The following is a 14698-nucleotide window of genomic DNA, read 5'->3' as shown; positions in this document are numbered from 1 at the left end:
AGCTCGTTGCGAGTGCGAGCGGTGCGTAAACTCAAGTGGAAAACTCACTGGACAAATCAAAAATGGACTTCGTTAATAATTATGCCAAATATTAATTACACACAGAAAAATATGTTTTTGCGATTAGTTTAATTAACGATTTATGGAAATTTATGGAAATCTGCTGAAAATAAACATTTTTACTACACGAAGTGCCTGTAATTCATGTACACCTCTCAAGACTGGTGGTGGTAAAACGTAGCTACCCCCGCAAAATCCGACTGCACCGGGTTCCTGGCTTTTCTCTGCCCTCACATTTTTCTCTCTAAAAATTCTAATTCTAATGATTCTAATTTGTACTTTTTTGTTAAGCATATTGAGGCAGTAAAAATAAACAATTAAAAACTACGCAGCCGACAACGGACTTGTGACTTGCCTCTCTCTCTCGCTATTTTACATCATTTTCTACACAAACCACACATGTAAACATCAATTTTAACACTTACGAAAATGCAAGAGCATAATATAATGTATTTCAATATTTGTAAAATATTCTGGTTCGTTTTGCATGTTATGCGTAGTTTTATAACTACTTAAGTTACAAGAAGAAAGAGTAAGCCAAAAAAACGACGTATACTACGGGGAGATGTTGTTCATCGACCAAACTGAGCAGAGAAAATTCCAGGCTTCAAAAACTTACACGATTTTAAGAATTTAAATTACTCTGTCTGTCTCGGAAACGTGGGACAACAAAAAAATGGGAACAAAACAGGTTATAAGAAGTGGAATATACATGATATTTGGCGTAATTAGAAATCACGTAGAAAGAGAGTAAGTAACGTTTCCGCCTAAATTACCTGTCCCAACTTTTACCTCACCGTGACCAGGGCGGCACCTGACGGCTATCCCGACCCGCGCGCGGCGCCACTTCGCGTGCTGTCGCACTTTCGCGGCTTTTCTTCTTTTCTTTTTTGAGTTTTTGCGACTTTAAAAACTTAGAAGTCGCGCTGATGGGCTGCGCTATGCGCATGCGCAAAGTCCAAGTTTTTCCGACGCGCGTCCGCGAGCGCGGCGCCCAGTCTGAGGGAGAGGGCGAGAAGGCAGGTGATGAGGAGAGAGCGAAAAGCGGGGACTCGTTCTGTTTCATTTTACACGTTTTGGGGGTGAAAACACACTTTCTATATTCATTTAGTAACCCGAACGAGACCTCAGTTACGGTATTTTATACAGTCCTGTAACTGTACAGTTGCTGTTTTGAGGTGTTTTTGAGAGGACCGATCTTCTTCACCCGCACCCGGTCTCCCGAACTTCTCTCTTGGAAAACTGTTGGATTCTGAGGAAAACTTAACTTAAATCCAGTACTTCGGATTCCAGGTTTAGACGTGTGTTTTACGTGTGTTGAACACGGTGGGAACTGTGAAGGCTGGTGTCGCTCAGGAGAATGGAGGATGAGATAACGGCCCCACTCGTGGAAAGGAGCTCGCGGCGTGGGGTTCTCAGCAGGTAGACACAGTCCAAGGACTTGGACCGGGACGGGACCGGGACTGGGGCTCGAGCTGCACGGCCCCCTGGATTGCTCTCCATTCTTACACTCCGAACACCGTCACCTGAGTCTCCTCTAACAGTTCCTTCTCTGTCGGCACCAACTCTGCGGCGGACCTTGCAGGGATTTTTTTTTTTTTTTTTTTTTTTTGGAGGGGGGGCCTAAGGAGGAAAAAGGTAACTGATCGTCTTACGTTTTATTTCTGAAACAAATGCAGCAGGCAGCTGTTTGATTTGAATAAAGTTTGCTGTTGTGGACACCTCTGATTTCACTAACGCCCACGGTTTTTGTTGGCAACATTGATTTAACGGTTCAGATTTCGGACTTTGCCTGGAAATTTGAGGGCACCTAAACTGGGAAGAAGGCTGATTTCCACGCCGCGCGCCTTGGATTTGCAACATTTTGGACAACAGAAAGCTACAGGAGGTGCGAACTGTGTGCGCCAGTCCGGGTCCCTGCTTTGGCAAAGGCTTTGCTAGTTCGACGTTGATCCTCCTTAAAATCGGGGATTGCAAGACCTGTCAGAGGTAAGACCGCGCTCATCCTTTAGTGATGAGTCTTCCAGTAGTGAATTTGTTTGCTCGCGGTTTATATGTCATATGTGCACATCCTGACCTAAGCATTACCATCGCCTGCCCAAGCCTACATTCCCCGATCTTACTTTTCCCTCTAACAAAAATGCCAAAAACATTGTTCCCAAACTGGCTGGAATTGTTTTTTTCCTGCCTTGTTGTGTTTATATAATTTCTTTTTAGTCTTTAGTTTATACCTTTTTTTATGGCGACAATAGTCTTTGATGATGGCGCCCCTTGCTGGACGGTGTGGCCGCAGCTGGCTGTAGGACTCTGTATGTTTTGGGCTCATTTCGTTCAGGTATATTCTGTTGCACATTTACATCCGCAACTGTTATCGATTGTTTCATCTCTAGCAAAGGCAGGGAGCTAAGCGTTATTGCTATCGAATTAGGGCCAAACTGAAATCTTCCTGTGCATACTAAATAGTTATGAACGTCCATGCCTCCAGCAATGCATTTTGTTGGCGGTTGTTGGCGTTGGCATTGGTTTATTGGCCGTATCCCCAATTTATAGCGAATTACGACAGGAATTTAGCCGACAAATCTCGACTTGTATGACATTTCAATTTTTCAGTGTGTGTTTAATTCCTTTTGTGGGTCGTTGAGCTGTATCGGCGCGCACAGACTGCAGGAGTAACACTCTTAAGCGCATAAAGAGAAAGTATAAATACATCTCAGTGAAGTAACACAACGAGTGGAGTGAGGTTTATTTGCAAAGATAATCACTGCTGTTGTTTAATATAACAGTCGTAGTTTGATTTGCAGCTACGCTCTGTTAGTCTATATGTCCCTATCCCGACATACTCCCCAAAGCAATACTTTCTTCTACTTCCCTTCTCCCCCCAACACCTCCCTTTCTGTCCTCGGGTTTCCCCGGATTCCGAGGGGCATATCACACCTGCGCCCCAAGTTCGCTCCTACTGTGAGCAGGTGGTGTTGCCGCCGAAGGGTTATTGGTTCAAATCCCTCGACCCTTGATCAAGGTACTTACCCTGATTTTATACAGCAAGAATATCGTGCCTCCTAGACGGAAAAGTTATTGTAAAGTTGATATAACATTGTGGGTCGCCTTGGACAAAGATGTGAGCGCACTAATGATGATGACGACGATGATGAATGATTTTCCCCCGTGTTGAGATTAAGGAGCTCAGTGTTAAGTGTAGAGCGGGGACCCCGTTAACAGACCGCATTTCTTACGTGTGTTTTTCCGTAACATAACTTAAGACAACAGCAGGGCAACGAGTGATTCATTCACTGATTCATGTACACTCCAGTCAGGTCACTGTTATACACCACACGTGTATTCAATAAACAATACTATTATTTTGGGTAAAAAATAACGGCCGTTTTGTCATTTTAATTATGCATTATTCTAACCGCTAACAATGGCATGGTTTTAAAAGCAATTTTTTTTTTCCACGAACGAAATCGTAGCAAAAGATTAGTTGATTTTTATTTTCAGATATTGCCAAGATTTTCACAGAAGTTTCTGGCAAAGTTTTATTACGTAAATGAAATCTCGAAATTATGCATATTTCATTTGGGTAAGAATAAGAAGAACGAGGGGAATTTAGTTTCCGTTTTTTACAGAAAATATGTGAATACGAAAATTTTGATACCTCGGGGCAAAAGCATTAAACATGGGAACTTTGTCCCTCCAAGAGTGGTAATCTTGTGAGTTCTATTTATAACCAGGTTGTACAGTAATCGAAATTATTTGTATTACTTGACAAAACTGCATGAGCACAAGGAGCCTGTTTGCCTGTATTTTGAGACATTTTATGCTACTTTGTAGTCATTAATATTAAGTAACTCAGCCTCAGGTTCTGGGTTCGAGCGCAAAGTGTACTATGACTTTAGTAGTAGACCTACAAATTTTTTTCAATGGTCTAATTGTTTTATTCCCTGTTGAAATTTCAAGTGTAATTTTCTTTTGTCAAAATAAATTATTTGTCAGTGTTATTTCACTGCATTTGTTAATTCGTATTGCTTCGTTACATGGAAAAATTAAATTATAACGAGTTGGGAAGGGGTTTTTTAATAAATCTATTTTTCCCAAAAATTTTGTTTATTTTTGACGGGTATATTTGTAAAATTACCATACAAATGTGAAGCCTTATTTCCTAAATTTAATATTTTAAATGGAAATCTTGGCGGATCCTTCATTATCCGACAGTTGAAGACCAGGACGTCCTTTTATGTGCGCATTTTAAATTCACTTTTTTTAAGGATTAATAATACACCGACCTTTTTGCGGCTCTGCAGGTGCAAATCAATATTTAAATATATTTAGGCGTTTCCAGCTAATTTCTTCGGGGCCGAATATGAAACTCAGAATAGGCGTTAAACAATATTAGCCAAATAATGCTAATATCTATTTTTCAAAAGCAGCACGACAATATTCACAAATTACCTTCTGGAATAAATTAACTTTCGGTTTCATTCATTTCAGTTGTGGAATTTTAGCTTACGTCGTAGTTTTAAAAATAATTTTATGTGTAATTTTCTCAAAATTCGTGAATTTAAGATTTTATTTTGATTTTTGTCATGTTTCTCTGTTTGAATTTCAACCTAACCTTTTCTATATTTTTAAAGTACTCAGGTTTAATTGTACATAATAGAATGCACACAGATTTTAATTGCCGCTTTAAATATTGAAGGCTGAAAGATAATTCTGTCCCATGAATGGAATTTTCACATATATGATATTCTGAGGTTTCTGTTCAAAATTCAGCTGTGTAAAAATTAAAGACAACAGCAAGTGATGTAGCACTGAATTATCGACTGCACCCAAAAATGTATTTTGGCTTGAAGGCCATGGTGTTCTGATGGGTGCTTGTCCATCATGTCCATGTGATTCGCACAGGATCAGAGATCCAGATCACAGCTCTGTAACCAAATGCAGCCCCCTCATTCCCCAAAGTTCCAAGGTCGTCTTTAGACAACCGAAGCCTTCACCGAAGTGTGTCAAGTACAAGTCAATTCTCCACGGGCTCTGTAGTCTCTCGTTTTTAAGGGGGTCAGCTGATTACTAAAACTGTTTCTTGCTTTTCTGCAGACGTCTTTCAGAATGCTGCCACCACACAGGCTGGGCTTTTCAACATTCACCATCATTATGGATTCTAGACATTTTGTGTTCACTGTTGCCTTCCTGGCATTCTTCATGCAAGCTGTTGTGGAGGCTAGTTCTTGGTGGTATGTATAACTTTGCCTTTGGATGAGATGTTCTCAGACATCATAATGATGAAAGTATGATGCCAGTTTGTGGAGCATTTCACCAGAAATTAACACTGAATTTTCTGACTGTAAAGAGACATCTGCAAAAGTGATATGTATTTTGACCTCAATGTTCTGCTAATGGTAAAGGTGGTCAATATTGACTTTCACTGTACACATTTTCATGGGAAGCTTATTTGTGCTTTACCACATTTAAAACTTCATGAAAACAATGAAACATGCTGACTTGAGCTGAACCCATTTTTAGTATTTTTTTCCTCCTATTTCTCAGTTTGCCAAACCAAAATTATGAATATTATATAAGACTGAAAATACTGTGGTTTTACTAAATTTCCAAAAATGTTCAGACACGTATTCTGTAGTGTGTGAAAACTAACTGTCATTTTCAGCAGTTAATCTTTTCAGTAGAGTAGATATAGTCATGAAAAAATGCTCACTGACTTCTCTTGACTGCAGGTATACACTCTAAGCAAATTCTTAATGTAACACTTTTATACTGTGCCTTTCTCATACATTCATGCTTTATTTTTTTCTTTGCTTTATTGCATATGTGGTATCACTCTGTTGCAGGAAAATGTTGTGAATATGTCAGCTATATTAATACTAGTTCAATGTATTTGTACAGAGCTTGATTCAGATGCTCTCTCCATGCGATTCAGGTGCAAATGACTTCCAAAATACAGCAGTTTATCCTCCTAGCCCAACCCCCTGCCTTTCTTAAATTGGGTTATATTGAGTTACTTTCAAGACTAATTGTGATTTTCTGCAATGTTTCACTTTACAGGTCCCTGGCCATGAATCCTCTTCTGATTCCAGAGGCTTACATCATAGGCGCGCAGCCGCTGTGCAGCCAGCTGGCCGGCCTCTCACAGGGGCAGAAGAAGCTCTGCCAGCTATACCAGGACCACATGCAATACATTGGAGAAGGGGCCAAGACGGGCATCAAGGAGTGCCAGTACCAGTTCCGGAATCGGCGCTGGAACTGCAGCACTGTGGACAATTCGTCAGTCTTCGGCCGGGTCATGCAGATAGGTAAGTGGCAACTGTCTCTGTTCCACATGTGGTGGATGCCTTTTTCGTGATACTGTTTTTTGCTGGCGCCGGAGACCCATCATCCTCAAGTCCTCAAATATCTTTAAACAGAACATGTCCAGAATTACTACTGATAATTCAGAGTTCATCAGTTGTGTCCAGAACAAGGATGCTAGTGGGCCAGTTTGCTTTTTTCAATAAATAAGCTCTGAAGTCACACATCTGTGGAACTGGAAGTTTTTGCCCTTATGTTCACTATATAGGACTTCGCATGGAGTTATTTTTAGCAGCTGTGGTTAAAAATAGTTTTATGATGAGGTTTTGTGGACAAATCAGATGTGGGTTCTCTCAAAATTACTCACATTTGACACTGAATATAATGAATAATTTGGCCAGATTAATGCATGCTCTGCGTTTAAGTTGTTATAGACACACTGAACCTTAGTTTCTTCAAAGAATGTACAATGTTTCTCAGAATTTGCAGTATATATTTGGTATGGTAGGACTTTTTTTGTTGGCTCCATTCCTTTTCAATATGTTCCTGCATTTTATTGGTTATAATCCACTTAAACTGTATTGCAGAAGTGGGTTTTGTAAAAAATATTTCATGGTACCTGATCTGGCACTAGTCTAATATTAAAATCATTGCTAGTTTCATATTTAAATATAAAATTTGTAAATGATCTCATATGGGGCAAGTCAAAGTGCCTGCAAGGCTGAACTTTAGTTCATGGAGTTGCCTTTGTTATTCCAGGGCACAATATTTAGAGTTCAAAAGAGAGAGGAAAAAAGAACTCGAGTATGACAGTTTTCATGCGTTAATGTTGTACCTAAATGGCATTGCTAGAGTACAGGAATCATGTTCTCTGTGGGCCCTGCAGCTTCTCAGCGCTGCTGAACTATGTCGTGCCAGACTAACTGGGTCCTAGTTTGGAGTCTTGCGTGTCTTTGTGGATTGCAAGACACTCCCTGACTTTTGTGTCATATCACCACTTTTCTGTTTGTTTAAACTGAAAACCATACACCAACAGACACGCACTGCTTTTCATAATGTTTTTTTTTGTTCTGAAAAGACTATTGAAAGCTAGGCAAAACCTGGAAGTAGCCAGTGTTTTCGTGACAATTTAAAATGTCAATGCAAATGTGGGTTTTAATTCTGTGACAGTATATAGAAACGAGTTGCATTTCATCTTGATCCCCAGGGTGGCTGAGGAAGTTTTTCAAACTGAAAATCTATCTTTAAACTGGGGGGAATGTTTATTAACTGGGGAGCAAAAATAATTTACTGATCAAGTTATTTTAAGTGTTCAATGGAAACTGTAGACATGGAAGAGCTGGAACACACCCTAGTTTTTTGTCAACATAATGTGTGGAATATATCTTGGAATAGGTTACTGCTAGGTAGTGATGTTGCCAGTGTGCAACATGGCCACTGAGAAAGGGCAGTATGGAATGTCTGAAGATGACCAGCAGTATGAGGACAGCTCATCTGTCAACAACTCTGCTATTAGGCAATCTCCTTCAATGTGTTTGAAGTTGTAAAATGTAATGACCTTTTTCCCCCTTGGCTGACCCTGCTGTCAAGTTTTCCTATCTGGATAAGATTCAGAACCTCTGTTATTCACATTTGAAAATGGTTTCCAGGATCTACTGCGATGTACCATTTTGTTTTTAGCCCTTTGAACGTTCTTTCAGACTGTTTGAGGGGCACAGATTCACTGCATGCCCTGTCGTACAGGAAATTTCCTGTCGGTGGCTGCCAGAGGAAGTCTTCAGTATACCCTCCCTATTTTGGACCTTTCATCACCTTTCCTGGAGAATTATGAGGGTCAGATTAGGCCGACTTGTGTTGTCAGGCTACCAGAGAAGTGCTGAAATGTGCATGTTTTTGTTTGTGTTTTTATGGGAAAAGTTAACTTAATTCCTCCTTTATACTGTTATGCAGTATACAGTTTCTGTCCTGGTTTCTGTTAAGTCCCATTCCCCCCCCGATCTTTCAGTTGTGCACCACATACTGTGTTTGTGCACATCAACTGATGGCTGCAATGCTTGTACCCTACTAGGAAGCCGTGAGACAGCCTTCACGTATGCCATCAGTGCAGCGGGTGTGGTCAACGCAGTCAGCCGCGCTTGCCGGGAGGGGGAGCTGTCGTCGTGTGGTTGCAGCAGGGCGGCCCGGCCTAAAGATTTGCCCCGGGACTGGCTGTGGGGTGGCTGTGGAGACAACCTCAACTATGGCTACAGGTTCTCAAAAGAGTTTGTGGATGCCCGTGAGCGTGAGAAGACCTATCAGAAGGGATCCCACGAGAGTGCTCGTCTCTTGATGAACTTGCACAACAATGAAGCAGGGAGAAGGGTAAGTGTCCTCAATATGCTCTCTTTGTAAATCGTCATGGCGTCTTGGCAATGGTGGACACCAGCATGCAGTTTTGTCTTAGATGAAACCAAGAAAATGCAGGCTGAACTGATTTGAGCCCTATCGGTTTTCATCTGGGTAACAGGTTTCAGACATTTTCTTTCAAGGGTTTTCTTTGAACTTTGATTCTTAAGCCTTTCCTAGATTGAATCTTAATGTTTCTTTTATAATTTTTTAGGCAAATTGAACATTTCAGACGAAACTAAACATTTCCATTATTTTTAATTAATTCACTGTTGATTTTGTTTTAACTGAAAATGTTTGAGCAACCTTATTCTTCTATTGTCATGGCAGTGTGGTATAGTTCAAAGCAGCTCTCATGTGATTGTCTAAAGGAGTGAGAACAAGTTTGGGTTCAATGCTGAAACTCATGTTTCTTTTGTTTTGACATACAGGCTGTATCGGACTTGGCCCATGTCTCTTGCAAATGCCACGGAGTCTCAGGCTCCTGCAGCCTGAAGACCTGCTGGCTGCAATTGGCTGACTTCCGCAAAGTGGGCGATGCACTCAAAGAAAAGTATGACAGCGCCACCATCATGAAGCTCAACCCCCGAGGCAAGCTGGTCCAGGTCAACAACAAGTTCAACGCACCCACAAGCAATGACCTCATCTATATTGACCAGAGCCCGGATTACTGCGTGAGCAATGAGAGCACGGGCTCGCTAGGGACCACAGGCCGCCTCTGCAACAAGACCTCGGAGGGCATGGACGGCTGTGAGCTCATGTGCTGTGGCCGCGGCTATGACCAGTACAAGGCTCAGGTGGTTGAGAGGTGCCACTGCAAGTTCCACTGGTGCTGCTACGTCAAATGCAAGAGGTGCACGAAAATAGTGGACCAGTTTGTCTGCAAATAAGTTTTAAGAGGAAAGAAACTATATAAATTATATTTATAGAGTTAAACAATTATAACATTGCAGAAGACTGACATTTTTCTAGTAGTTGATACCAAAATCTATTGTCTGCAGAAACTCATTGAAATATTTATTTACAGAGATTCCCCCTGTCCCTCTTTTTTGGAAAGACCGTGGCTTCCCCATAATGTTGGTGTCCGTGTGTATAAATCAAGTGGTAAAAACGTATAACAGCCTTGTGCGTAGGCCTTAGAGTTCCACTAAACAAATGAAAGTCCATGTTGGGCTCACTTCTAATTTCTCAATTTGTCACAGGTACAGATGGGGGAGGGGCAGGATGGAATTGCCTTTAAGGACCAGGTTTGCCGACATTGGTAAAGAAAGCAGAAATGACAAGGTGCACCTAGGTGAGGTATATGAACCACTGTTGGCAGAGTAGCATTGCATCTCAGTAAGGTGGAACTACATTTAAGGTCATGTTGAAGGTTGTGTGAACTCCTGACTGGTGCTCTGTGTGGAGTTAGAGGAAAAAATCTTTATGGAGGCTCCAGTGTATGATGGATGGTGCTAAACTTAATGACTTGCCATCACCTCTCGACCTACTTCTTTAGGTTTGAGAGCCACACAGGCATTTGCACTTTTAGAGATGGCTGCAAGTTCAAATACTTAACAAAACAAAAATTTCCCCTTTTTTCCTAGATTTTCCATATCAACACAGCTAAGCATTTAAGATCATATTTTTGGATGAATATTCTTTGCTCTGTATGTACAACAATGATTAAATCATATTTTCAGCTTTTTTGTAAATTTTAGGGACCTCCCCCCAAGCTCTTAATGTAGTTGTTTAAAATAAGCAGTATTTTAATGAAAGGCATTTTGCAGGTGTTGCTGAATTCTTGTTTCACTTAAATTACAATGGTGTCACATCGACACATTCTTTAATCAGTATGAGAAACCTGGAGAAATGCATTGTACTTGATGTTGGATTTCTGCTCCGGCTGTTGGTTTTTAAAGGGAATGCACTTTACTCCTCTCATGCTGCCTACATACTCCTTCACTTTGAACACTGCTGCTGGATGGATTCTTTACAAGAGCCAAAGAGATGCACATGTTGGGGTTATTGATATTTTGCATGATTCCAGGATGGTCCATGATCCCAAACTTATATACTGTAATTCTTCTACACATTATTGATCAATCCATATATTTATTAGCTGGTTTGGTTATTGAAGCTTGCAGAAATACTTCTCTTCTGAGTGAAGCTTTTTTTAAATTAAAATTTAAACAAACCCTGCATATCAGTGTTTTGTGCTGTGCTTTGGAAGTAATTGACTTAAGTTCAGAGTTAAGTTCAACATGACTTATTTAGGCATTTAACTCTTCCCCTGTTGGGCTATTAAACTTTTTTTTTTCACCAATTTACAGGTATTTATACAGAAATTGACTTTGTACAGAAATGTTTAAAGCTTTTTTGCCAATTGTATTTTTTTATTCTTACATTCTAAACTATGAAGTGTTTACCTATTACAGATTCTGATACATTGATTTTACTATGAACCAATCAAAACACTAAATAAATGTACTGGGAATCTTATTTGGTCTATCTTCATAAATATTAAATGTGGTGCTGTTTTTGTTGTACCAGCATATGGGTGTATTTTTTTATGTATTAAAAAAAATCTAAATGCATATCTATATGAATATAAAAATGATGCGGATGGAAAATGAAATTAATGCTTGATTGGTGTTTGAGTCCACAGGTGAATTTTACATAGTCCTTTCTGTCCCCTTAATTCACACATGGAAGCCTTGGTTTTACTCCAAAATAATGCCAAGAGCCTTATTTCAGATCTCTTACAAGCTCGAGCAAGTATTCCTTGTTTTTTGCCTGAAATGTTAGATGAAACATGCCTATAGCAGCAATACAGCCTAGATAAGCTGAGAAATGTTGAAACTCATCAATACTCAAGATAAGTGTCACTTTGATTTTGAAAGTAAATACACTAGTCATATAATTCAAGTTGCTACTAAACATCTGACAGTTCATGTACTTATGTACTATTTTGCTTATCACTTACACAATGCAGACGTTATTCAGAAACAATCCTCATTTGTTATGGTTTAATTACAATACTCAGGAAGTTTGTGCATGTCAAAAGCAGTTTAGCCATACATGGAAATTCAGATACAGCATGTCTGTATTTCTATTTCCTCACAGTTCCTGAGCTGCTCACTGGCTGTAGGCATTGAATCTAAAGTCATGTGTTTCAGGTGCACCGGATGCTCTAATCTGCCCCTAGTGTGTGTCTGTAGGACAGAATGAATTTGTGTGTGTTGGATGAATGCATTCAAAGGACTGGTGTCCTGTCCAGGTTGGTCTGTGTGTCACACCCTATGCTGCTGTGATATAGGTTTAAGACCTATTGATAATGGGTGTATAGAATTGCTGCTTTAAAAGAGAAAGGTGAAATTATGTTTATGTAAAAAAAAAAAAAAAACTACAGCTTGTCTGTATTTGTTTTTATACAATATGTCACTCACGTGGCTCTGCCAAAAAGGTAAATTATACATTTACATAAAAGACTAAATAACAACCATAACAGGTAATTATTGCTTGTCAGAAATAATCTAAAATTCAAATGTTTTACTGGAAGCAAGTCTTAGAATTTCCTTCCAGGTGCCTTCTAGCAATAATGCCAAAAGTGTAACACTGAAGCCATTCACACAGTGAAAGGCAGCGATGTTGACTGACTCCAATGGGACAAGGACACAGCCGGGCTCCACCAAGTGACTTCGCCCACACGGTCTCAGCAAGCATGAAGGCGTTTGACTCCAACAACAGTCCATCATCCCTGAGCATCGCGTGGAAAAAGGGAAATCCGTTACTAGCGCACCTGCCTCTGATTTCAGAGCTCAGTGAAGCAGTGTCACCATGGGCGTGTACAGCCGCAAATCCCCATGGTGCACAGATTCCATCAAGTATGACAGAAGTCCGCTTGTAAACTACTCTTTAGTCTTTCGTTGGTCTACATTTTTCTTCAGTTCAGTGAAGTAATTAGTGTACACTGTTTATGATGATACACACACATATATATAAACATATAAGAATTTCTTAGTTTCTCTCATTTACCACTTTCCATTGAAATGAGTAATGAATTTCCACTAAACTTGGAATTTCATACCTTAGTGAAAAAAGTCAGTACTGTATGTTTCTCATGGCACAAAAAAGGCACAATAAACATTTCTGCAAAAGTGCAATTAATAAATACTGCAGCAAACTGAAGTCAGTCTCAAAGTTGACATTAATTAATCTTTGAGTTACCTTGGGAATGCAGAGACAGAAATATAAAAATGGAGAATTTAGTAGGTTGACCCACCTTCAGACCAATTAAATCAAGTCCAAACCTGTACTTTGGTGCCGCAGTAGCTAACACTGGTGCCTCACAGCACCTGCGTTTGGACGTAGGTCGGAATCCAGCTCAATTTTCGTGTTCTCCCGAAGTTTTGTGGTTAATGTTTGTATGGGTTTCCTCTGAGTGCTCTGGTTTCCTCCCACAGACTAAAAAGACAGGTTAGTCGGTGACTCTAAATTGCCCATAATGTCAAACTGTGTAACAGTGGGTGTATGTATGGCTACCTTGAGATGGACTGGTGTCTCATCCAGAGCGCACCCCTCCCAGCTTGGCATCCAGTGATTCTGGGATGGGCTCCACATTGCTGTGACCCTAACAAGGACAAGAGGTTAACAGACGTGAGAAAGAGAATAAACTGTGCTTGTGCTTGTGCTTACAGATCAGCCATGAATGAACACAGGCCTGGTGACGGCTCCACCACCATGGCCAAAAAGCCAGCATAGTTTGTGCTGGTTCGTGTGTGTGTAGTCCACCCCACCCCACCCCACCCCATACCGCAGACACACACAGACCTACACCTTCTGGCAGCTAGACGGCTACACGTGACACCCAGGCAGTATCAACGAACATACCACTTTAAAACAATCCTGATGTTCCATCTGATATTTTTCTTTTGCTCTTTTATTTCATTCCTGGCCTCTCTCATACAAGAGGCCCGGCAAATGCAGGTATGCGCCACAATGCACTTTCTGTCCAAGAGAACATTTTAATTGTTCTATTTTTCGCATGATAAAACATAAACCGTGAGTGATAAAGCAGATATGCAGAAACTTAGAAGTTCAAATAAAATACTTAGTGTACATCAGGAAAGCTTAGAGGTCCCCCCCCCGCCCCAATCTAATCTGAAAATTGCCCCAGGCATGCCATCTGATGAGTCTAATCCGCTTTTGAAGTCTGTTCAGAGTTTGTCCAAACACACGAGACAAGATCAGCCCAGCCGTCGTACGACTGAAATGAGCCCTGGCACAGGAACTACAGCAGCATATTGAAAAAATCCATCTAGCGGGAAAGAAGAGAGAGCTTTAAAACCCGATAATCAATATGGTTTGGAACCATTTTTTGCTGGTACTCGGTCAGAACAGATATATTACATTTATTCAGTTGGCTTCTTTTTTATTATTATTATTTACGAAATGCTTTTCTGCAATGCAGCTTAGTACGGTATGTTGCCTACTGACAACGATTTACCTATTTGTACAGCTAGGCTACTTTTACTGGGGCAATTCTGGGTTAGTACCTAGTATCAAGGGTGCTAGAGCAGGAGTGGGGATTTGGACCCAGAAACCACAAACTGCGACTGAAGGTGCCAGGAGAGCTGCAGCCAAAGAGAAGTTTGTTTGCAAAGCTTTTGTGTGGCTAGGAAATTGACTCCAATTTCGAGGGGGGGGGGGGCATAGTGCTGCATTAATGAACGCGTCGTCTTTGATGCTGCTCAAAGCTGCTACAGGCCGAGGTTGGTGCCACTGCTGTCACCCACAGGATGCTGTGCAGGTTAACTGGACAGGACAGCTGGACGACTTCGACCCGTTTCCGCAGGATTACCACCGACAGCGATATTTCCACCCCTGCAGCTCTGTCCCTCCACCCACCGTGCAGAAGGCGAAGCAAGCTGGACACTGTGCTGGACCCCATGGAGACCAGGGACATGGTAGC

The 14698-nt window shown here is 40.9% G+C and overlaps 1 protein-coding gene across 1 annotated transcript; it reads left to right on the top strand.

Moving 5' to 3' along the window:
- The first annotated feature begins 1058 nt into the window (after positions 1-1058).
- On the top strand, positions 1059-11040 carry wnt5a (wingless-type MMTV integration site family, member 5a). The gene is made up of 5 exons (XM_018737691.2): positions 1059-2049; positions 5155-5291; positions 6118-6365; positions 8429-8721; positions 9177-11040. Exons 2-5 carry the CDS (start codon positions 5167-5169, stop codon positions 9633-9635), a joined length of 1125 nt encoding a protein of 374 aa, XP_018593207.1. The 5' UTR covers positions 1059-2049; positions 5155-5166; the 3' UTR covers positions 9636-11040.
- The last annotated feature ends 3658 nt before the right edge of the window (positions 11041-14698 follow it).

The sequence above is a fragment of the Scleropages formosus genome, chromosome 2, assembly GCF_900964775.1.
Source record: "Scleropages formosus chromosome 2, fSclFor1.1, whole genome shotgun sequence".
In the NCBI taxonomy this organism is placed as follows: Eukaryota; Metazoa; Chordata; class Actinopteri; order Osteoglossiformes; family Osteoglossidae; genus Scleropages; species Scleropages formosus.
Note: the sequence above shows the minus strand (reverse complement) of the source record. Positions and strands in the feature narration are given on the sequence as shown.